The sequence below is a fragment of the Myodes glareolus genome, chromosome 23 (assembly GCF_982192425.1).
Source record: "Myodes glareolus chromosome 23, mMyoGla1.1, whole genome shotgun sequence".
Classification (NCBI taxonomy): Eukaryota; Metazoa; Chordata; class Mammalia; order Rodentia; family Cricetidae; genus Myodes; species Myodes glareolus.
The window spans coordinates 58,178,488-58,204,147 of record NC_142048.1 but is presented as its reverse complement, the minus strand read 5'-3'; the positions used below and the strand labels follow the sequence as shown (position 1 = coordinate 58,204,147).

The following is a 25,660-nucleotide window of genomic DNA, read 5'->3' as shown; positions in this document are numbered from 1 at the left end:
TAATGCCCCCTTGCAGTTTTTTGTAAACAGGGACTGTTTGTTTCCAAGCTGCCCATGTCCAAATAATCACACAGAAACTATATTAATTACAACACTGTTGGGTCTATTAGCTCAAACTTCTTACTACCTAACTCTTACATCTTAAGTTAACCCATTTCTATTAATCTGTGTATCACCACGAGACTGTGGCTTACTGAAAAGATTCCAGCAGCTACGTCTTTCTCCTTCAGCAGCTACATGGCATATCTCTCTGTCTCTGTCTCTGTCTCTCTCTAGCTCTCTTCCAGCCTGGCTATATTATGCCCTACCATAGGCCAAAGCAGCTTCATTCATGAACCAATAAAAGCAACACATATACAGAAGGACATCCTACCTCAGTTATTAATCCAATCAAGTTGACAATAGAAATGAGATGTCACAGCCTGTAGATGTAATGGCTGTTCACAGCTGGTACCCATGTGCTAAGTTCACCAAATTAACCTTATAGAGAGATACTGGCATCCTTGCTCACGTGGATGCTGATCGATTAATGTATAATTCATGCATAAACCTAGGGACACAGAATCTTCTAGAAAATTTCCACTTGACATTTGGATCCTACAGAGTCTTAAACTTGTATGATTGGAAACCCTTAGATATGGTGAAGAGAGGAGACATGGCCTCCTTTCCGGTGGATGCTTTGCCTGGTGTGTCAGAATGGAAAAGTGGAGGGCAGCCTTAATTTTTGTTGTTCTTGGTAAGCAGCTATGTGAAGAAAGTATTCACGTGAGTGGGAAATGAATCACAAATTAGAGTTATACGCCCACCTTTAAGGGACGGTATCTCCTTGAAATCATTATCATTTTTTTTTCCCAAGAATCACCCAAACTTGGATTTAAGTCCTGAGAAAAGCAAGGAAGAGTTTAATCTGCTGCATTTTTAACTCTTTATTGATTGATTGGTTTTTTTCAAGACAGGGTTTCTCTTGTTAATTGTGTTGGAACTGCTAGCTCCTGTAGACCAGACGGGCCTCGAACTCCCAGAGACCCACCTGCCTCTTCTTCTGGAGTGCTGGTAGTAAAGGCGTGCGCCACCACCTGTGAGCAGCACCACCCACCAGGGTCATTTCTAACCCCTAAGAATTCCCACAGCACTGCCTACTCTGAAGAAGATCTCTTTTTGAGTCAGGAAGTTCTGATCATGTTTGTATGACCTCACAATAGGCTTTTAGGGTTTACTAGGCCTGGTTTGTTTTAAAGTATTATAATTGTGCAGAAGACAATAAATTTAAAACCCTGATACCTTCGTGGTTGAAGGTAGTGAGCACACCAAAACGATGGGATGGGGTTATTTCCGCATGTATTTTATTGTGAAAATCTCAAGCGAGAGCGGTGGCTGGTCAGCTGTACTTTAACGGTACTGTGGAAGGAGCCAAGCAGAGTCAAAGCAGACCAGTGCCTTGTCTTGGAACGACCACCTCATTTCCTAAAGTCAAATGGGTATATTATTGTAGTTGGCCTTTTCTTTGGGCCAGCAACTGGCTCCCAAATAAAGACTTCTTTACATGATTAAACAAATGCAATACATCTTTCCATAGTTCACAAATATCCCGCAACATATTATGAAGAGATAATTGTACTTTCTCATCCTGAATTCCACAAAGACTTCTTCCTCTGTGGAAACCTTGTGTTGCCAGACAGGGTACGTCGGGTGACTAGTTAATTGAGATAAACACATACTCTCTCTGTGTTTGCCTGGAAGGTGAATGTGAGCTTATCCTGGGCTCCCATCTGCTGAGCCCTTGACATCTGTGTGACTCTGTAGGTGCTGTAGACCACAGTAGAGGCAGGTCAGCCTTGGGGCATCCTGGAACTATTTCTTAGGCTTAGTTCAAAGTGGCCTGACACAAGGAGGTAAACAGAGCTGATAACATAGCGGTGAGCAGACCAGAACCTCTGCAACAGCCATGCTTTATATTTCTTTAAAACTTTAACATCCAGAAAGTACATTTTAAAACCGCAGTTTTCAGATGTCAATCCTTTCTAGGGGTGTTGGTTTTTCTTGGCTGTGGAGGAGCGGATAACAATATCACTATTAGAAACTGACAGAACCAGCCAAGGGTGGTGGCACAGGCTTTCAATTCCAGCACTGGGGAGGCAGAGGCAGGTGGATCTCTGAGTCTGAGGACAGCCTGGACTACAGAATGAGTTCTAATTCTCTACACAAAGAAACCCTGTCTTGAAAAACAAACAAAAAATAACAACAATAACAACAACAACAACAAAACACAAGCAACACCCCCAAACAATTCAGCAACAGTTATAAAATAGAATAACCATAATAGTATTATAAATTATGTTACTATGTTTGAAAACACTGAGCTAACCTGCAGCAGTACAAACAGTCTGCATCCTAGACCGCCTCTTCTCCTGGCCCACTGACAGGCAGAGCATCCTTGTGGCTCCTCCTACCTCCCCCTTCTGTTGTCCTCACCTCCATCCAGTTCACTCTAGGGACCTCCAGACCACCAGACCTCTAGGGACGCTATTGTTCTTCTTGGCTCTGGGGGGAGGTGACCTAGTAGCACCCATTTTCACCTCTGCATTCTTGTTCAGTGCACACATCCACCACGGAAAGAGGCAAAGGGAAACAGAGGAGCAAGTTCTGTTGTCAGAGTTCCGGGAATTTGGTCTGCCCACCAGACCCGGGACATGTTCTTACAGAGCCCAGTAAAGGACAGCCATGGGCAGGTCTTGCCCAGGTCCCCTCCCCGTGTCCAGGGAAACAGCAGTGCTGCAACGTCTGAGAGACAGGTATGTGGTGGACTGTCTCTTCGTGGAGGGAGACCCAGGACACCATAGCACCCTCAGAAGAAATATGGAGTATCATTTATAGTCCCTGGACCCCGAAGATGAGGCTCCAACTGATGCAGATGACATAGGCCTGTAACTCCTTTTGAGAGGGATTTTGACATTGTTTTTCTTTGTTGAAAGCATGGAGCCAGACCTGGGTGACCCCGCAGATGTAGAAAAACCCCCTTGTGTCTAGTTACTTTTCTATTGCCATGAAGAGACTTATGACCAGGACAACTTATAAAAGAAAGAATTTATCCTGACTTTCATTTCCACAAGGTTAATCCATGACCGTCATGGTGGGCAGGCAGGCATGGGGCAGTAGCCAAAAGTTCACATTTTGAGACATAATCAGGAGGCAGAGAGAGCTAACTGGAAATGGCATGAGCCTTTGAAATCTCAAAGCCAGCCCCCAGTGACACCTCCCCTAACAAGGCCACACCTCCCAATCCTTCCCAAACAGCTCCACCAGCTGGAGACCAGCAACTGGAGACCATGTATTCAAACATGTGAGACGATGGGCCCACAGCCTGATCTTATGAAGCCAAATCCTTAATTGAGGTCCCCTGCTCTCAGGTGACTGTAGCTTGTGTCAAGGTCACATAAAACCAGCCAGCATAGGACCTGAGCCAAGGAGATGGTGGAGATCCATGGTGTATGCTCCACAGAGAGAACATCATAGGAGCCCCCATGTCCCTGGGAATGCTGGGAGAGGAGACAGAGAGGAAGGGCTCAGCTTGTTATGTAAAATGACAAGGGCTTTCTCCAGGGGGCATGAGGTCACCCCTCACCTTATCATGCCCCGAGGGTGACTGTTGGGTAGAAAAGAAGGCTGGCGAACTAATATTTGTGGCATTTCTCAAGCTATTCGGTCTCCCTGCTGCTCACCAGTATAGAGATTTGAAGATGTGTGTTTGACCCTGTGTCTTAACTACGTTTTTCTGTTGTTATGAAGAGATGCCATGGCCGAGGCAACTCTGAAGAGAAATCCTTTAATTGGGGCCTTGAGCCTTGATTATAGTTCCAGAAGGTGAGTCTGTGGTCACCTTGGTGAGGGAACACCATGGTGATGTGCAGGCAAGGAATTGGGGCAGTAACAGAGTTTACAACAGATCCCAAAGTCATAGGCAGAGAGAGAGAGAGAGAGAGAGAGAGAGAGAGAGAGAGAGAGACCTCAAAGCCCACCTCCAACAGCACACACACCTCCTCTAACAAGGCCACACCTACACCAACAAGGTCACACTTCCCAATCTTTCCCAGACAGCTCCACTACCTGGAAACCAAGCATTCCAGCATCTGGGCCTGTGAGGCCCTCACCACTCATGGCACCAAGCCATGTGATGAGTGACAATCCTTTGTCTTCCTTCCCATTTGGTCTCTATTTCATATTTGGTAATTGTTATGCTCCAGGCAAGGGTATACTGTCTGCCCTTATTTAACAGATATAAAAGCAGGCAATCACTGTGAAATTCAGAGTGTCAATGTGTGTCTAAAAGCCCGGTGGAAGTGTTACTTTGCTTATGAACTGTCTTTCCCTTTGTGGTCCTTGACTAGAATGGTGATGAAGATTTAAATGCTCAGAATTGCAAGCCATAAAGTCATCCCCAGGAAAGCATAAAACAAAGGAAACACTGTAGAAAATATACAGTAGAAATCCAGAGATCAGCACAGAACTAAGCACCAGTTTTTTAAAAGACAAGTTTATACATTCTTTGTTAATCCTATTGAAAGCACTTAATTCTCAATAAATGGACTTATGTTATTAATTTTTAAATGCCTCAAAAATAATAAAATGCCCGCTTTGCATTTGTGGAAAGATGAAGGTAGTTGCACCCAGGAGTTCTTTTTTCCATTTAATGAGTAATATTCTTCATTATCATATGTCATCTTTTATTCTTTGCTAGGAAAGTTTGAATAATCAAGGTGAGTACAAAGTTACATGGCAGGCAGCCGCTTACCTGCAGCCACGAGGTGGCAAGAGTAGCACCCGGCGTTCCGTTTTTACTAGGACAGGAGGAACAGACTGAACTAAAAGCAAAAGTCCCTTTTGTTTGTTGGCATAGACCTGGCTCAGTCCTTCCCGGGTATTTCATTGGCTCCGTAGCCATCCACTGTCTCACAAACGCTGCAGAAGAACACAATGTGAGAAGAAGCCCAAAGAACAAGCCTGAGGTCTATTTTCTGCACTCTGTTTTTAACTCTGTTTTGCGATTGAACCACATCAACCCATCAAGAAAGAATTGCTTTCACTTGCTGAATTAGTTCCCATGCATCATCTGCAGATGGTTAAGTCTCTTTCCACATTTTTCTCCGTTGCCGGCAGGGCTGCAGGCTTGTGAACAGCCTCTGACACACACCCAGGATTCCCCTGGGCTGGGCTTTTGTGACAGAATTGCAGTCAAAGCATGAGTCTGCATTTCTCTGACCAAGCAGCGACTCTTCCAGCAAGGCAGCCTTGCACCGTGGCCTGGATGTCCAGCAGCATACTCTAGCCTTACTGCAGGGCCTGATCTCATTACAAGACTATTTTACATTTTCCCTCTAAAAACTCTGAGATCTTCAACAAATCATGAATATTACTTCCCAGATGAGGGATGGAAACGATTTTATATTTGACTTGGGTATTCGAGGAGCCCTGCTCTTTGAACATCTGTGCTCAATCCCCTCCAGGTTTTAATCTGATTGAAATTATATCAATAATACATTGTCGTGACTTGATTCTTGTTAAGAGAGTCTAGCTTTCTCCCTTGTTCTGGTTTTTTTTATTCTCTCATCCACGTTCTGTATTCGTTTTGATTTTCATAAAACATTCTTTGAGGACATTGCCCAGAAGCACGTGCACAGATGCCCCTGGGGAGCTTGTCCCGCCTAGGCTGTGGCTTCTGCATTACGGCATTGATCAGCAATGCCTGCTGCTGACCCGTCCGACCATTCAGAGTGTCTCCCCCTGCTTTTCTTTTCTGGACCTATCCCTAGGTGTTCCAACCATGGACGCTCTTCTGTTCTGCTTCAGTTTATTGACATACTGAATGGAGTTTCCCAGGTTGATCTTCTGTCTAAATATCTGAAATTCTATGCAGACTTTTCTTACTGGTTCTGATAAATTTTTGATGGCGTAACTTAGTATTTTCTAATTAAGCAATCAAGAGGGTGCTTCTTCTCTCGGTGCTGTTGTTTCTCCTGCTGTTTTATTGCACCGGCCAGCACTGCTAGCTGCAGTTGGGAATGCATGATGGTCCATCGTGTCTTGTTTCCAAGGTGATGACAGTAGCATCATTTGTCCTTGTGCAGCATGTTTGCTTAAAATCCTGGTAGAGAATCTTTTCTGAAAAGCTGTTGTGTCTCATCTAAACTTAAAAAAAAATTATTCGAATAATGATAACCATTTCATTTCTTGCCTTTATGTATATTTTAAATTAATTTTTAAATGTTTAATTATTTTTAATGAGACTTTATTTGTTTTACTTTTTATTTTTAGTTTTAGTTTCATTTATAATTTAAGACAGGGTCTCATAGCTCTAGCCTAGAACTGGCTAAGTAAATCAGGCTGGCCTCAAACTCACGGAGCTCTGCCTGCCTCTGCCTCCAAGTGCTGGGATTAAGACATGTCCAACTCTACCAGCTCTTCGTTTCAGACTATCATATAAGAGTTCTGAATTTGTCAATTTCACTGTTCCCCCATTTACTTAATTAATCTTTAATTACTATTGTTACACACAACTCACAAGTCCATTTTAATTTATAAAGTGTTTTTAACTACTTTAAATGTTTTATTTTTTTTATTGAGTCTTTGCTCACATGTATGTATGTGCACCACATTAGTGCCTTGTGGTCGTAGAAGTCAGAGGAGCCCTCAGAGGTGATGGGACTGTGGTTAGAAATGATTGTGAGCCCAGCTGGATGCCGGGAACCAACACTGGTCCTCTGCAAGGGTAGCCGTGGCTTTCCGCCACTGGGCTGTCTCCATAGCCCCCGTTTCATTTTTTTATGTTGACTCCTTCTCCCTGTAAGGTCGCCAGTCCTGTTTGGTTTAGTTTGTTTTTGTTTTCATGAAGAGAGACAAGATTCTAGGTCTTTCACCTCACTCCTGAGTACAAGGGATGGTCTGTGTTACTCTCCTCTCTACAATGTTCCTAATGGCGTCCACCAGTTAGGGATCAGGTTGACTGTGACCACGTAATTTTGTTTCTTTTTTGAGTCACATATGCTTGCTACAAAACTATCCACTCTAAGGCTGCCATGCCAATTGCAGGTGCTTTTATAGTCTTTCAGTTAATTTATAGCTGTAGTGGTAATTTTTGTGCCTCTTCTAGTTTGCGCACACCTTTGGTCTGGGTCAAACTGTTTCTAAAAAAAAAAAATTTGTATTTGATCATCAAGTCTCGCATTGCTTTGTTTTAACTGTTTTATGATTCCCGGTCTTTTTACTTCTGCTCATTTTGAGCTTTGCTTTTCTGTTTTCTGAGTTTACAAGTTGAATGTTTGTTTGGTGTTTTTCGGTGATTTTCTTTGCTTCAGGCCTATAAACTACCCTCTAAGTATCTCTGCGCTCGTCCCATGAGTTTTCTACATGTTTTAGCTTCTCCAGAACGTCATAACCAGCAGTTCATCAGAGACGCGAACCTGACACACTCTGTTTCCCTTCATTCCAATTTGAGAATTTTCTTTCCATTAAATAAAGAGATTTCTTTGATTTTTATGAATACAGTACAAGTGATTTCTATTTCTGGGTAGACTTGTTTAAATCATTCTGCTGATTACCATGACAACCCAAACTGTAATTTAGCAAGTATCTGAAGCAAAACCTGCTCTCTAAACAAGTCTCTCACTCTACTCCCCCCCACAACACACACACTGACACGCACAGTGATTTCTCGAAGAGTCAAGCATCTCCATCTCCCTTCCTCCATAACTGTGTCTGCTTTTCATGATTCCCCATGCATTCCTATTTCCTGATAGGAAGATCTAGAGGAGTAGGAAGGACTTTTCTGCAGCCCCAGGCACCCGAGCACCCAGGTGAGATGTAAAGGCCCTCATGACAGACAGCTGTAAGAACGTGCCGTTATTATAAAAGCTGCCAGACACCTTGGACAAAATCATGGTTGAGTTTAAACATCCGTCCTAATGTTTGTGAATCGTTTTCAAGAATGGTACAGCTCGTACAAGGAAGGGAGGCCGCTCTATTTGGGTCCCGGTTCATGTTTATAGGAGGCACAGCTGATCTGTGGAAACCTGAGTGGCCTAACCTCAAATGTCAGGGGGTTCTCCTTAACAACGGCTCTTGCAGTCTTTGAGAATAGCATCTGAAAGCCAGATTGTTTTCATAAAATTTCCAGGTAATTAGTAATTTGATTTTAGGGCAGATAAATATCCAGCATCCTACTTCCTGACATTTTTTCGAGTCAGGAATGTGCAAGCCAGCTCGTGTTTTGTTTGTGTGTTTGTTTATGCAGAGGATAGGGCAGTTCCTGTCACCCTTGCTTACCCTCTTCTCAGTACCTGTGACCCGTCCTGCTCAGTGGCCTTAACGGCATCATTTCCTTAACTCCCTATGCCTGTCAGTGGGGCATACTGGAAGTCAGGTCAGAATAAACAATGCCACAGAGGGATAAGAAGAGGGAACAAAAAGTCTTTATCTTGGCCCCAAACTAAAAGCCACCTATGGTGATGTACAACAGCCCTAGGGAAGTGGAGGCAGGAGGATTATGCATTTGTAACCACGCTGTTCTCCAGGCTGAGCCCCAATCTCAGAAAGTCTTTGCAGGCTATGGCAGTAACCATAGTTAAACACCATTGCTTTGTAAATGTCTCCTGATCAGGGAGGCTGCACACAGCATACAAAGCCTGCTAGAATTGGTCTGGGTTTTTCTCTCTGCACATACTGCCTCCTTGGAGACACAGCCACCCAAGCCTGGCTTCTTCAGCTGTGCAGCTGAGATTCACGATGAAGGGACATTGACTGTGATTATCTTATACTGAACTTGACGTATGTGAGTTAGGCTAGGCACCAAGGCCTGTCATTCTGTACACTGACAACGGGCATCAGATTGGCATTTTTCTGTTTTTACATCAAGAAACGGAGAGAGAAAGAGAGCTTTTGAAAATGGTGGGATTTCACAGCAACAAAAGGAAGGGTTTGGGGTGTGAATGCTGACAGGCCTTATTTCAAACCCCGCTTTTTTCCCAATGTGTGTCCTCTAGTGAAGTAGTCGGGAGAGGGGACGCTGAAGGGGTGGCTCGGCATCCATGAGCACTGGCTGCCCTTCTAAAAAAATGTAGGTTTGATTCCTATCACCTATGCGGCGGCTCCTAAGTACCTGTGACCCCAATTGCAGGGAATCCAACACTCTCTTCTGGCTCCTGTTAGCATACACGTAACACATGCACAAAAGACAATTTTTAAAATAAAACCATGGGGCTCTGGCAATGAGGGTTTTGTTTTAAAGTGAGGAGGGTTTCGAATCAGTTCCGTTTTATGTAAGCAATTCCCTTACTCCCAGTGAAACTGGGATTACACTAAAGCATTTCCGAATGTGAGCGGTGCCTGGGGCTAAGGCTGTCCTCTGATTCTTTGCATCTGGATATGATCTGGATTTGCCACATCTGAGACTTTGCCTAACTGGGTGCTGCTGCCACAGCTGCCAACACTTTCAGTGAACTGGAGGGATTGCTGTGACAGGCAGCCTGGCGGGAAGCCACTGTGAGGAGAGAGGCTCCTGGTGCATTGCAGTGGCTAGAGTCTCATGCCTGTGCTTCCCACATGGCCGCTCAGTGTGACTTGGGTGTCCCTCAGCACTTGGATAAGTCAGCCGACAAGTCAGCCGACAGGGCCCCACGGTCTGAAACCTCCAGGTGATAAAGACTTCTGTTCCCCAATCTTTGCTTTAAATTGTAAAGATATCCAGAAGCTTTCTTTAAAAATGCACGGTAAGGAAAATGCAGATCAAAGTCACTACACAAAGAGGTGACTGTGTAGCATGCAGAGGAGCAGACAGGAACGAGCTGGTGGCAACTGTTCTTGCCACAAGAGGAGGAATCGGGATCTGGCGTGACACTAGTTACAAATGCATTTGCAAACCTGTAGTCGCATATGCAGTACTATACATATATGTGTTTATTGTCAAGAAGATGGTAAAACGCAAAAGGAGGGTTTGAGTTAGAATGCATTTAGCAGGAAGAGACAAAAGGCTGTCATAAATGGAGATGAGAGAAGGACAGATATAATAATACCTGGACAGTCTGAGGCTGGAGGCTAATGTGTTGGAAAAATGTAGATTGTGTGTGCAAATGCACCTAAGGACACAGCTGTTGTGTGCACAGTGGTTTAATCTGCCAGCTGGGTTTTCATGCCTCTAGAGTTAATCAGTGGAGGACCTGGGCTATCCTTAACAGGAAGGCGATCTTAAGTGAAATGCCTTCTCCTTGTAAACCTCGATTTTTTCAGCAGCTGTGTTTGTCATTCCCCATTGTCAGCACACAGAGGCTCAGCAGTCATATAGGTTGCTGGCTTGCTTTTTTGATTTCATGACCCATGAGTTTATGTGTTTGACTGCACTAAGTTTGAAAAAGTTGCTCAGTGGTACTCACAGTACCTGGGACTCAGGGGGCTTCCTCATTGAAGTGGAAAGGACACCATGGGTCATTTTCTTCCAGATTTATCAAATCCCACCTTTTTCCAATATGGTTCTCCCACTGACTGCCAGGAATCCTGGATTTTTTTTTTAAGTCAAAAGACAAAATGAGAACAGTGAAGGTAAGCCTGGCTTATGGAACAAGGTTGACATAAAGAACAGCATACCTTCCAGGGCCACAGCATGGCTGTAAGGAAGTGCATTCCAACCACGTCCACACCTGCCCACCACCAGCGCTCTCCAGATGGACTGTTCATTGGAGCTGCTGGAGGTCGGAGGACAACAGCAGGAGCTCAGTGTCTCCCAGAGTGTCCATGGACTACTGATCAGTGTCTCCCAGAGTGTCCGTGGACTACTGATCAGTGTCTCCCAGAGTGTCCGTGAACTACTGATCAGTGTCTCCCAGAGTGTCCATAGATTACTGATCAGTGTCTCCCAGACTGTCCGTGGACTACTGATAAGTGTCTCCCAGAGTGTCCGTGGACTATTGATCATCAGTGTCTCCCAGAGTGTCCGTGGACTACTGATCTACTGTGTTCATAAAGCAGATCCAGCAAGTCACAGAAGAGGCCACCTCTCACCAACAGAGCCACTCCTGCTCTCAGAAGGGCTCTAACCCTGCCAAGGTGCTGTCCTCCAGACAGTGAACACTGGGGTCTGTGACAGCCCCTGAGATGCTCCTGAGCAACCACAGAATCTGAGTCTAACACTTGAGGACTCACTCTGAGATCCAAAGCATCCTGACAGTCTCTGCAGGAGGAGACGTGCAAGCCATCCTGTGAGTGACCTCTCTCAGCTCCTCACTCTGTGAGACCTGCTCAGAGATACATTTCAACCCCCCACCCCACCCCATGAGCAACCTGGAGGCACATGGTGAGCGCTTACTCTGGCTTCACCAAGCACCTAAGCAGAGTTACCTCTGTGGCAAAAATAGGCACAGTTCCCTGCAGCAAGCAATCTTACCATACCAATAAGGCTCTAAGAGCGATAAGATAAGATCAAGGAGCTACAGAAGGTTCTACTCCATGAGAAGCTAGGTGTTCTGAGACTTTGCTAGTGGACCAGTGGTGGTCAAGAACCTCCCTTGTAGGATAAGCCAGTAGCTCTATATAACCTCAGGATATGGTGTCTTTGGAAATGGAGTCTTACACTCCAGGCTGCACAAGACAAACTCTGAATTACCCTCCTTAGCTCAGATAATACTGATAAATTCAGCAGCGCCCAGCAATCTCTGACTCTCAGTGGATCCAAAAGGGCTAGATAGATTTTGGATTTCTATTTTTTAAAACAAGGTCTTACCATATGATCGGTCCTCTGGCTTCAGTCTCTCGGGGGCTGGGATTTCATGTGTGCACCGCCGTGCCTGGCTTGGTTAGTGGGTGAATTTTGAAGCTTGCTGATCAGAATGTCACTCTTGTAAATCCTGTGACCCTGTGAGCTCGACCCTTCCAGCGGCTCCACCTTATGAAGTCCAGCTCTGGGAAATGGTAGCAGCTTCACAGAGAGTGTAGCTTCCTGCCTGGGGTGCGGTGGCCCCCTTCACACAGTGACTTTCTGTGGGAGAGCAGCATGTCTCTGAAAGCCAGCTTCACATATCCATTCTGCCAGCCTTTCCCAGTTGGGGGAACATTGCTTTCCCATGGTTAGTAACAACCCCTCTTCTTAGAAGATCACAGAAAACCTCATACCCAGCCTATGGGCCTTGTATCCCTACTATGTCTTCTGCCTTGATCTGTCTCCCTGAACCACTGGCTCTCAAACCAGACCATACGGTGATTTTTTATTTTATTTTTACCTTCTAAGTTTCTCTCCACCTGGTCTTACGCATTTGATGACTGTCCTTCACTTCTGTGAGCCAAAGGCTTACTGAAAACGGACTATGAACTTCTGAAATAATTCTGAATTTACCCTCCTTTCCGCCTTGTGCTGGGTTGTGGTGGGCATGAATCTTTCTCTGGCACAAGATCTGACAGCCATCACTGCATCGACATGATCGCAAGCCCTCACTCCCATACCCAAGCGTTGCCATTTGGTCGCCTACTAAAGGACACAGACATCAAGCAAAGGGGAGCATTGACTAGACCCAAGACAGAAAGAAACATCACCTGGAAATGACCGTGTCCTGGGTCCTCCGTCCTCACATTGGTTCCTTCTCCACCACTGCTTTATACAGTGGGTACTCTAAAGATGAGGACGCATTCACTTGCAGAAGAGGCAAAAGATAGCCATGCCAACTACTGCCTGGCCCTCAACCTGAAAAGGCCAGAACTAGCCTTATGAACATGTACACAAAGCAGGGGGCATGAGTCTGGTCTGCTTTCTTTGTTGTGGCTTACCCCACCCCACCCCAGGATTCATATGTCACATACAAACTTGTCGGATCATCACTCCCTCTGTGACAATGTATGGCAATCACAAGATGCCCTGTGGTTTCCTAATCTGTGCTTCTGGCCAAGGACACATGAAGCCCTCTGCCAGAAGAAGTGACATCTTCTTTGTCCAGACTCCATCTCTGAAATCTAGCTTTTAGTTGACCACAGCAGGTGACAGCGGAAGGTGTCCGCAGACATGGGAGGGCAGACCAAGGTTGTGCCGGTTGCTTTTCTTGTCCTTGTGATCCAGTCCCCAACAGGAAGTGAGTTAAAGGAGGAGGGATGTGTCTTGGCTCAAGGTTTGAGGATACAACCCAACATGGTGAGGAAGTATGGACCACGGATGGGGACAGAAGTGTGCATCTGAGACCCCTCGCCATGTCTCCATGAGTGAAGAAGCAGAGAGCAGGGAATGCTGGCATGTATGTGCCTGGCTTTCTCCTCCCCCGCTCCCTTTTATTCAGTGTGAGCTCCTGGTCCATAGACTGGTATTGTCTAGGTATTGTCTACATTCAGGGAAGGTGTGACCTGCTCAGCCAATTGTCTCTGCTAACTCCCTAGTAGCCATGCCCAGGAGCTGAGTTGATAATGAAAATTGACCCTCTCGGCACAAATGAACTCAAGGGTGGGTTGTATTAAAACACTATGGTGACTGTGTTCAACTTCTTGAAAATACGTCTGCACTTCTCCTTCAAGGTCTGGGCTACTCAGAAGCCTTATCTGGAATGCACTGGCCCACAGTTACCTTTCTGATAACACATGGTCTGTGGGGATTTGTAGCAGGTGAGGATGGTCATAAAATGTCATATCCTCAGGTTATTCTGGACTTACTCGCGCCAAGATAAACATGTATCTAAGAGCCTATCACTTAGCCTTTATTTATCTGGCAAACTCTGTTCTCTGCATATTGGGATCCACAGGAACCTACATCTCCTTACTGTTCCGCTGAAGGCCAGCCCACCTTAACTCCTCATTATCTGCGTGGTTCCGTGGATTCTGTATCCACCTACGACCCTGCAGCCTCCAACTGCGTGATCTTCAGGATGACCTGGCTCCTTCCTTTTCTTTTACTTGGGTGGCTGCTTCTACTCAGTGTTCAGAATTAAGGCGCACACTCAACTGTTACTAGTTACTAATTCTTAGCTTGCTTCTGTCCAAGATTGCCCTGTAAAAAATGCAGCCACATAAGAACACAGGTAACTGGCTCATCATTTGGTGTAGCATTACCAGTCTTATTATATGAACAAAGAAGTCCCCAGATACTCGTATCTGTCTTCGATTGGACATATGGACTCGCTCTCTTGGATACATGCCCAGGAGTGGAATTTCTGGGTCATTCCACAATCACTTCTTTAGTTCAGTAAAGGAAGCCAAATCACATTCCAAACTTCCAATTTGGGCTGTCTCCAGGCACGTATGAAGGCCCTCGTTGCCTCATCCCTCAAATGCTGTGTTTTGCACCTGGCTGTTTTCATTTCCAGTAACTATTCATCTGTGTTTCTAAGCTGCAGAACCATCATTTTAATGACTAGAGAGCAGTCAGTGGCACAGCGAGGCTTTATTTACCCAGCCTCCCGTCATCCTGAAGTGAGAGTTGTTTTAGATCCGGAATGCAAGCATTGATATCATTTAAATATTGTTTATGTTTTTTTTTAAAAAAAAATAATTAAACCACGTAGTCGGTTGACTTGATTTCTGTTTCTGGAGATATTCTTGGCAATGAGTCTGCATACAGCATGGCTGTAAATGCAAGCTCTCACGAGGGGACATGTGCTTGTTAACAGCACTGGACCGAGTTGCAGATTTCACAGATAAAAGCATACAAGAGTCTTTTACCGCGTTCGTTTTTATGACAGTCGCATGACTTCTGGATGCACGACTTGTGGGTGCCACAGCAGTCAACCCCTTCAGGGACACCCCAACACTAACTTCTGTGAATCCAGGTGCCCCCAAGGGCAATGAGGTGAACAACAATGTTCAAGCCTGGAAGGCATCCAGAATAATTCTTACCCATCCTGGTGCCCTATTGGTCTGCTCTCTGCCAAAGAAGCTGATTCAACTATAACTTAGCTGAGGGTTTTCTGCCTTAGTTTTTTTCCCAATAGCTGGCCTGAAAGAATGTCCCACATCCAGGCCTTGTCGAAGGCCTCCTTGTCATGTGTCGAAATTGGGTTTAACCCCACTCTGTCGTGGCTCCTGACTGAGACTTTCCTTGACTGACCATCTTTTCAGAATGTATTTTTATCTCATGACTAAATATGTTTGGAGTCCCTTTCCTGAGCCTAGCTGTGCCTCAGAGGACTCTCCAGGGGAACTCTAAGGGGATGAGGGTGTAGGCAAAGTAACCCGGCTTCTGCCTGCCATGACACCTCAGCTCCAATGGTATTTTGACTCTTAGGAAGTTACTCAAGAGTTAAACCTTCTCCCACTCACACATTTACATGTGATCAGATTAGTGGCCCAGCAGTTAATATTTGTGTGATATAAAAGGTGTTTAATTTCCTAATAAGCTGATGTACATTGTGAGCCACCAGGGAAGCTCCAATTAGGACTCTCAGGGCTTGCTTCCATCATAGCTGTGTTCCTTACACCCGAAGGCCTGGGTGTTGGTAAGTCTGAGGATGTTCATGCTTCTCTCTTCTGCAGCCTACATAAGAGTGTCACACATGTGTGACAGGACCACAGCTTCCAGGGGATGGCAGCCATGTTGGTCATTTTGCCATCACAGACCTCTCCCTGACTGCAAGTTCCTAGAATGGAGGTCACAGACACAACTCCACTCAGTCCTAAGTGACCGAAACCAGCTTCAAAAGAAGGATGCCTTCCCACGAGGCCTTGCAGACAGACCTCCTCACCGTATTCTAAACTTACATTTAATTTTGATTGTAACTCTGGATTTTTTTAAACCACCTCAATTAGTGATTAAATATGTTTGGAACCCAATCAGATATTTAAAAAAACAACTCAGGTCCTCAGGCCTGCATGGCAAGGGTTTTATCCACTGGGGCATCCTTGTGCATTGTTTAACGTGATTACCGTTACACAGTTTCCAATTCTTCTAAAGAATACATTTGTTTCTAGCTCTTCTCTTGACTTACTATTGTTGTTAAATGTTTCCTATGTTTTCATATAATTTTGTAAGCATCGGTAAAATATTTGCCCTTTATCAAAATAACCAAGCAAAGGTGAGACGTAAACACAAATCCTGATTCCCTCTCCTGAGCACGCTCTGTTTCCTCCTGACTGTTTGTCTCTACTTGGGCAATGCTCTGTTTAGAGAGTGTGTTTCAGTCCTGTAAATGGGACCGTTCTTACTACATCAATGTACTACACATGTACGAAACTTAATTCCTTATCTTGGTTGTGGGACATTAGTCATTTCTTTGGGTACCACGATACTTAACCAATGAAAAGCCTTGGTCATAAGCCTCTTTGATAGTTTAGCCATTTTGTTAGAACGAGGGCCTCCGCATGGGAACACCAGTGCAAACGACTCAAACATTTTCCTGGCTTTGTTCTGATCGGAGTAATTTCTGAGGGAAGATCTGTCAGTTTAAATTTCCAAGATGTATATGACAAATATCTTCTCATCGGTGCCTGAGTCTGGGTGCTCAGAGCCACCCTGCCTGTCCTTCCTCACCTGCCACTTGGGCACAGACACTAGGACTCTCACCGTCACGAAGACTGCCATGAATTCCCATAAAGACAGTTCATATTGAATAACAAAATGGTTTAAATTTGTCAAAGTCGCCCTTGCTTTGTAAACAGTCCGTGGGGGAAATAACAGCAGGAAGGGTCAAAATTTGGCCCACCAGAGATCACCTACCTCCTAACGGAGCTCTTATACAGAATGGAACAGTCTTGTATGAGGATCCTGGAGCGCACATAGGAAGAGGGAGCCACAGAGCATGTGGATTCATAGTCTGAGGGCCAGCAGGTCTGGTCTAGAGGGAAGGGACACAGACACACCTTCAGAGAAACACGTACGAAGTCATACGTACCATCCATAGGTCTGTTTCTAACCTAGTGAGCAAGGTGCATTTATCAGTGTATAGTGTGAGAAGCATCCTTAAAGGGGTAGCCTGGTGCTGCCAACTTTTAGAGTTTTCCTCCAGACTCCAAAGACACTGTTCACTGATTTTTCATTTAAATCGGCGATGACTCGCTGTGGATTTGCAGTCTCCTTAAAGGGGAGGCTACCAAGGATGCCCGTTTACTCTGCTCTGTTTCCTTCCAGCCCGCAGACATTGGACATTGGAATACTGGACATTTTCGGTTTTGAAGAATTTCAAAAGAATGAATTTGAGCAAGTAAGTTGGTTTTCTTTTTTGATCTTGTGAATGTGAATTGATTTTACAACTTGTGGTGTATATTAAGCTATTCAAATACGGGCTTAACAAAGGAGGCCCTCTCTTAGTTCAAGTTAGCATTCCTGGCCTCTGGCCGATCCATCATCATCACGCCATGGTTCATGTGCTCAGAGGCCTGAGTTTCGCTGTTCTTGTGAAGGTTCTTAGCTGTGTGTGGGCACGTGAATGTTGTGCTTGATCAGAAGAGGGAGAAGAGAGGCATCTGAGATCAGGAAGCACCCCTCAGAGAACTTAGCTTGTGTCAGAATGCAGGGTCCCTGCTGTGCCTCATTGTCCCGCGCTACCGTCTCGCCAGCAAGAACCACGCGGTACACATAGGATCCTTCTGTAGTAAAGCTTTAATGCCCCTTGGGAGAGCGGGCATCAGCCAACATGGCGGAGACCCAGATAAGATGGAACCCATCCCTTATATAGGAAACAGACCCTGCTTTGGACGTGTCACTCTTGGATAGGTCCATTGTTCCCAGTCCCAGGTGATGCCTCGGGAGTAGGCGGGGACTCAGTGGGAAATTACCGAGCACATGTGCGTTCACCTGGCGGTGAAGCCGGATGTCAGCGCCATCTTGATAATGGAGAATGTGGCTGCGGCCTTCTACATCTCCCCCTAATTTTACTTCTTTGCAGAAAGGCAACTCCCTAGGAAGGTAAAGATAGAGGTCGCACTTCCCAAAATGAAAACATTAAAATGGGCTTACACGGAAACTGTCCCTAGGCTCATGACACCTGGAGCCTATCCGGCCTGCCCTCTGCCAATTTTCTGGGAAAGGGAATATACGGCAGAAAACCCTTAAGCAAAGCGACTTATCTCTCAGAGAGGGCCATTCTCTGTGCGATGCTCTTCAGCTCAACAACCTTCAGGGCTAGCTAAGCCAAGCACTCCACCCTGTGCAATGGACCACAGTCCTAGGGGTGCAGGAGCTGGTTGGCTTAAACCTTACTGCTTTAACATAGATAGCCACATATCAGTAGAGGCCCCTGTTCCAGGGCAGCCAGCGCTTGTGCAATAACCACTTTGTCCCTAAGACTTTGGGATTTGAGTCAGCAGACCATCCAGAGGAGAAACACTATTCCTTAGCATAGGACTGTTCCAAACATTCCAACCCCCACCCATTCTTTGAAGTAGGAGATGAAGGACACAATCCAGGACTGGAATCCTTTGGCCAGGCTTATGTCCACTCGCGTGGAGTTGATTGTCATGATGGACCGTCTCAAGGAGGACAGCAAATCATCAAAATTCTCCTGTAAGATACAAAGACAATTCTCGGGACAAGTTAGCCACTTTTATAAAGTTCTCATATGGTACATTGGTCACACATAAGGCTGGAGTTTTCCATTCACAGTCCAACTGGGCAAGCTGCCATAAGATATCCACCTGTTCTTTATTCTACCTCTAATAGATGTATCTATGGTAGCCTGTTGATCCAGGGCTGTAGCCACTGTGGTAGATAACTGATTAAGGGTCTCTGTTTTTCATGGTATAGGCCGTGCTGCCATTTAAAAAATTTATAGTGAACAGAGCCATGGCAATAGCCATTCTTGGCATCGGGGGCAGTTCCTTTATTATTCCCCCCCTTTTTGTTTAAATAGATATTTATTTAATTTTTAATTTAAATAACCATGGCATTTTGTAACCTATCTTGAAGATACCCATAGTGTTTAGCAGAAATAACTGACAGGATAAGGGAAACTGATAGCAAGCAATAACTGACAAAACAAGGGGAAATCCAGCAGCATAGCAATGGCACAGCAACAACAACACTGTAATGTACAACAACAACACAGCAATAACTGACAGACCAAGGGCAGGAGCTGGACCATCCCTCAGGAACCCGCCAGCTCCGCAGCAATTAGGCCAGACAGCTCCATAGCAGAGGCTTTGTCCTCAGGCCTCTGGACAGATGAATCCACAGCATGAATAGTAGTATTTCTAGAAAAAAAATATAAACTCTTCTCCCAAAATAACATTTAAGAGTATTAAAAAATTCAGTGTAAAAATTTAGCACAGTCAGTACTGGAAGTAGGCTGGTCTTGAACTTAGAGACCTATAGGTCTCTGTTCTAAAGAGCAATCTTGTTTGTCTGTGTCATTATAGTAGGCCTTAGAATTAAACCATTTTAAATCTGGCACAGATGAGATTATTGTTTCAAAAATATGAGAAAACCGTTTTCCTGTTTCCAGCCTGGAGTCCTAAAATGACGTGGCCATTGGGGAACCCATATGGGGATCTCTGTTTTTTACGGTATGGGCCGTGTTGCCCCAGTGGCGCCTAGGAAAAACCCAGGACCTGTTTGTTGATATTAGATTTAAGATTTATTGGCTCCTGTATTCCTTGCTGGTACGGTGGCCTCGGGCTCCAGAGCCCGCCAGTCATCCAAGGGCTGTGTGCGGCCCTGGGCCTGCTCGCTGCGCAGCTCCCTGTGTCCCAAGCCAAGAAGTGGCAGCTCCACCCCCAGGCGCCCCTGCCTTCCCCGCGGGGCTAGCCTCGTTCTCTGAGGTCTGAGGCTGTGTTGGTGGCGGAGTGTGGCGGGAGCCGACACCCAGACCAAGGCTGCACAGGCCGGCAATAACTCAAGGTCCGCGCCAGAGCCTGCGGCTCAAGGGGCCAATGGGAGAGGCGGCGAACAGGGCCGCTTTCCTACTAGCCAACTCTCAACACCTGTGCCACAGCAAAAGCGGCTGTAAACTCTCACAGATCCAGCCAACGACCCAATCATCCCAAAATTTAAGGGCCCTTCGCATCCACCTCCCTGCGGATCCTGAAACACCAGACAAGCCAAGCGTACACACAGCAATCTTTTAGGAGGACTTGAGTTCTTAAAATGCTAAGCAGTTCTTAAAAACTTAAGTCACACTATGTAGATGTAATACGGTACTGCCTGTTTACTGCATTTAAACCTTAATTGCGCTTTTATTATGATAAATACGACCAGCCCTGCCTGAAGTCAGCATCGTTTAGCATAGCCAAATGGAACCAGAGCCATTTTACCCTCAGAGACCAGCACAGTTTTAGGTACATTGTAAGCCTTCTGGCCCGGCTGCCTGTGGCACCGCTGTGACATCCTCCAGGCCAGGCACCAACCGAGCCGCACCAATTGAGCCGGCGCAACGTGCTCCCCACCATAGCCACAGAGCAAAGCTCCGCTCCAGCCGCCCTCCAGCCCCAGCTGCACCCATTCCGAGCCCAAACCGGTGCATGGAGCAAAGCTGAACTCAGAGAAGCAGGCTTGAAAGGACCTCATTTAAACTTTTAGGGAATTTGGGCGTCGTTTAGTCTCTTTGGCTGCTTCCTGCTGTTATTGGGCCGTTGCATTCTTAGGGGTATACACTACAACATTTCAGGAGGTCTCGGTGATTCAAACCACGTGGATCTCAAGCACATACTTAGGCTCCCATCCTCCGTGGAGGCGAAAACAGAACCTCTCCCCCACAACATCACACTCTCAAGCCCATGCCTTAAATCTAAACTACCTTTTTTAGCAGCTCCCAAATTCAAATATCCCTCTCCTGTCCAGTACACAAAAAACAACACGAACAACACAACACAAAGCCTTCGACCCTGCAAATCAGCCTTCTCCCCCATCTCCACTCTCCCAAAATCACCGGGAGGTCCTTTTTAACTTATTTTCTTTTCTGTCTCCCCCATTCTTTACCGGAGGGTCCTTTTTAACTTATTTTCTTTTCTGTCTCCCCCATTCTTTACCGGGGGGTCCTTTTTAACTTATTTTCTTTTCTGTCTCCCCCATTCTTTACCGGGGGGTCCTTTTTAACTTATCTGGGTGCGCGCACAACCTCCCACTGCTGCTCAGTTTCTGATATGCTCTCTGGACTTTAGAACGTACCTCTCTGAGCACGCATGCCTACAGTTCTGAATCCTCCTTGTGTCCAAGGGGTCTCCGGTGGTGCAAAGTTCTTCTTCTTCTTTTTCTTCTTCTTCCCGGGTATCGGCACCAGATGTCCCGCGCTACCGTCTCGCCAGCAAGAACCACGCGGTACACATAGGATCCTTCTGTAGTAAAGCTTTAATGCCCCTTGGGAGAGCGGGCATCAGCCAACATGGCGGAGACCCAGATAAGATGGAACCCATCCCTTATATAGGAAACAGACCCTGCTTTGGACGTGTCACTCTTGGATAGGTCCATTGTTCCCAGTCCCAGGTGATGCCTCGGGAGTAGGCGGGGACTCAGTGGGAAATTACCGAGCACATGTGCGTTCACCTGGCGGTGAAGCCGGATGTCAGCGCCATCTTGATAATGGAGAATGTGGCTGCGGCCTTCTACACCTCATGCCGCTGTTTGTGGGCTCGTCTCATGTGACATTCACACACAGAATTGTCGGAGAGATCCACACAGTCATGTTGGAGGATTATTAGTTGTCTTTCATTCACCTCCAGTTGAGGATGCTTTTAGGAAAGATCTTATCTGTATATACATCTTAGTAGTACTACAGGTATAGTTTTTAAAGCAAATTAAAAATAGTTTAAAACTTCAATGTTAAAGAGAAGCAGAGATATTAGTGACCACTCATATAACCACACAGCACTTAGAGAAAACTGAATTTGTTGCTGCTTGTTTGTGGAGTTCCATGTGTAATTTGTGATTGATTTATTTGCCTTTATTTTCTTGTTCTGCAATGTGGGTATTAGTGGTACTGGACCAGGAGTTACATAGAATCCATGTGAAGTCCAGGTCTGTGACTTTTAGTGGCAGAGCTATCTGGGCCAAAGTGGATTGTCTCTTGTCATTCTGGCTTCCCTCCTTACGTGAAGACCCGGCTTGCAGAGTGAGAGGCGAGGCACCGACAACAGCAGCAAGAGTGGCGTCGGATATCCCACTGTACAGTTTCCTGTCTTGTGAGAACACTGGATGGAAACTGTGGTTTTGCTCAGTTTTAGTAGAAAGCAGCTCTATACCTCCTCCAGTCTGGGGTTAAGAAAGAGAACACTAGTCAGAAGACCACACAGGCCAGGAGTCTCTTTCTTCACACTTGTTCATACCTGCCTGTGTGTGTTGTATAACAGTAGTTATGAAGGAGGTGAAGAGAATGAGCCAAGCCCTTGCCCACTACACACAGGTCTGCAGCCGCACCCCAAAATACACACACACACACACACACACACACACACACACCTCCATGTATACAATGACATCCACTGTCTGCCTGGATCCCAGTAAATGACACATAGAAAATGTGGGGTTAAGGTCACACACCACAGCCCCTGGCATCCATGTATCCAAAGACTCTAGAATGTTCAGGTAGAAGTTCCACCCCAAGCTCTCTTGGAACTGCCTTGAGAAAGCCTGAGAAATGAAAACCCCTCCCCAGAGACGCTCAAGACTCCTCGCACAAGGTATTTAAATTGTATGTCAGAGCGAACACTTGGTTTTCCGGTCTTTCTTCCCTGTCTCCTTTCTGGGTGCTGGAAGGTCACCTGAGAGTATTGGTATCCATTGAAACTGGGTTTTTTTGTTGTTGTTTGTTTTGTTTTGTTTTGTTTTTCTGCTTTGGTTTGATTTGGTCTGATTTGGATTATTGCCCCAGCGGAGAGGCTCATTGGGGTGCAGAAACTTTTCAGAAATCATAGTGGGAGGATGTCCGGGAAGTCCCATTCTAGGGAGACTGGCCTCCTACACTGTCCTTCTACACCCAGGCTCAGGTCACACGTCCAGTCTGTGCTCACAGATGATGTACACAGTATCCGTGTTGCTTCTTTACTAAAACTTACATTGTCCCATCATCACACGTATCCTTTATTCTTTCTTTCTGCTGGGTGTTTTAAGGATTTATTTCAGAATATACTCACCGTTTGTGATTTCTGGGTATCAGGAAGGGACAGTTTTTCCTTAAGATTTAACACATGAATCAATATTTTGTTTAAATGCTACTTTTAAGCACTGATGGGTAAAATGTCAAGATTGATTCTTAGACTTCGATTATGAAAGAATAATTTTTTTAATATTCTATTTTTCTTAGCATGTCCGCCTTGCTACTATACATAATGTTGACTAGGAATCTTCTAGAAAGATAAGATTGTTTCTTAGTCTAAATGCAAAATCTTTACCTGGAAGCAGTAAATTCCAAAATTTGCATATTAACTTTTTTTAAAGGCCACTGGTTCGATTCTCTGTGGATTCTTTTGTTGCTAACAGGACTTCCTCATTTTCCGTTCCACTGCACGCTTAAGCTATATTCGCGAGTACATCTCAGGGACGGCATTGCCTTTATAAGCATTCATTCCACCCTGCTTTGAGCTTATTGGCGGAAAGATCAGCTATTGACTAAAGTGCCAACTCCACACGGTTTTTGAAATTGTATGGGACATTATTTTGTACATAGCTGAATTTTATCAAATATGTTTGCAATTGAAATTTGTAGAGGATAAGACCGGGAAGGAAAACCTTGCAGTGGGTTTGCTGGTGGTTCTCGCTCTGTGGTGAGCCTTGTTAGGTGGTTAGAAGAGAGACACTCTGGAGGAGGTAGCGGGAAGCTCCCCACCTCTGTGTCCTTGTCACCCTACCGGGTCAGCGTGGCGCTTTGACACGCCCCATTGTCTCTGTGCTGTTGTCTTACATTGCCCTACCCTGGGTAAACAGCACACAGCCATTGCCCACAGTTCTGGAGTCTGGAAACCCAAGAGCAAGGTGCCATAGTTTCCAGGTTCTGAGGCTGCTGAGGACCTCTTCTCATTTGGAGAACCCTTTTGCACCTTTTTATTGTGGGATGCGAAAGCCCCCTCTAGAAAAGCAGTCATGCTGTTAAGCAAGACAGTGGTCCCATTCACATACCCCATTGCCTTCCAGTCCCGTAACCGTTGGTATAAGATTTCACTGTGGGTAGGCGGTGGACTAGGAGGAAACTTTCTAACGAGTTACAACTTCTTGATTTATCATTGTCTTAGTTAGGGTTTCTATTGCTGTGAAGAGACACCATGACCTTGGCAACTCCTTTAAAGGAAAACATTAAATGGGACTGGCTTCCAGCTACAGAGGTTTAGTTCAGTATCATCATGGCAGGACATGGCATGATGCAGGCAGACATGGTGCTGGAGGGTGCACGGAACTGGGAGTCTACATCTTGATTCACAGGCAACAGGAAGTGAACTGAGACACTTCATGGCTTGAGCATATATGAGACCTCAAAGCCCACCCCTATAGTGACACACTTCCTCCAACAAGGCCACACTTCCTAATAGTGCCGTTCTCTATGAGCTTATAGAGGCCAGTTACATTCAAACTACCATGATAATGAACATAATCTTCTAGATTATATAACTCTGCAGTAGTGTTAGGTGCTTCAGTGGACAGAAATATGCTATGTATGGTAGGGGTGTATGGATGGATGGATGGCTGGATGGATGGATGGAAAAACAGAAGAAAGGAGAGTGGTAGGAGCAGAAGGTGAGGAGAGGGAAACCTACATAATGAATGTTTATGATCCATCCAGAAATGTAAAAACCCAAAGGCAGGAGAGCTCAATGCGATACACCATGAGGTCGCCCTCCACACCACCCAGCAGCAGAGAGTGCATGATGACCAATGCTTTCACACAAGATGCAGGGAAAGTGGCTACGGGGAGGGCTCGAAGTTGAAACCAATTGAAATGCATCCGAAACAGCTGAGACGTGAAAAGCCTTGGCCCTGGTTTGCTCAGCTAAGTGTTAAGAGACTGTGAGCAGATTAAGGGCTATGGCACGTAGATACCAAATGAAAGTTAAAATGCTACCTGTAATGCGTCCAGAGAATGCCCAAGAGGTTAAAGGCACAAATATCTATGATGTTCCTGATTCTCAGGGTCAACAATTTGGGCACCACTAGGGAATAGGCTACCCCTGGAACCAGAGTTGGAGGACTCAGCTAGGGGGCTCTTATTTGAGTCTCCCTCGGCCAAGAACTCAGGGAAATACCAGTTCTTAGCTGGACCTCAGCTTGCCTTCCCTGGCTCTCTCTAGGTGGACTTCTGTGGAGGCTGCTCTCAGAGGGCTAGTTTGGTTTTTTTGCAGTCATTTGGCCAGCTTCCTTTGCAGCTTCCCAGAGGAGCAAGCTTTGGCTCACTGTGGCCTGATCAGTACTCTGTGTTCACAAATCTACTATCCTTCGTAGGCTGACGCCAGCCCTGTGAAGGAGAAGGGCCAATTCTAATCATCCTGTGGAGGGAAAAGTGCAAAGGCTTGGTGCTGCTGCTGTTTTAGTTCCTGGTGGGCACCGTCCAGGTGATTTTAAACCACAGTACATCCCTGAAAACTGCTGAACGTCAGTAGGGACCCATGTGTCGAATAACTGGTGGGCAATCTCAAAGTGATCTTAACTCATCTTCCATGCAGATTCCAAAACCATGCCTATGTTACATGACCAGCTCTGTCTTAAGTGTTTTCTGCTGGGAAGTTACACAGAAAAGTAAAGAAACGAAATAGTTATGTGGCCACATGGCATTTTTGATATGCCTCTTATAATATCACAGTC

At 45.6% G+C, this 25,660-nt stretch overlaps 1 protein-coding gene across 2 annotated transcripts in view; it reads left to right on the top strand.

The window, feature by feature from the left end:
* The window catches only part of Myo16 (myosin XVI), a 473,090-nt gene that overhangs the window by 282,920 nt on the left and 164,510 nt on the right, over positions 1–25,660 (top strand). For both annotated transcript variants that reach the window (XM_087900756.1, XM_087900755.1), the window contains exon 21: positions 17,072–17,144. In XM_087900756.1, coding sequence (XP_087756882.1) covers positions 17,072–17,144 — 73 coding nt within the window. The remainder of the gene's footprint in view (positions 1–17,071; positions 17,145–25,660) is intronic.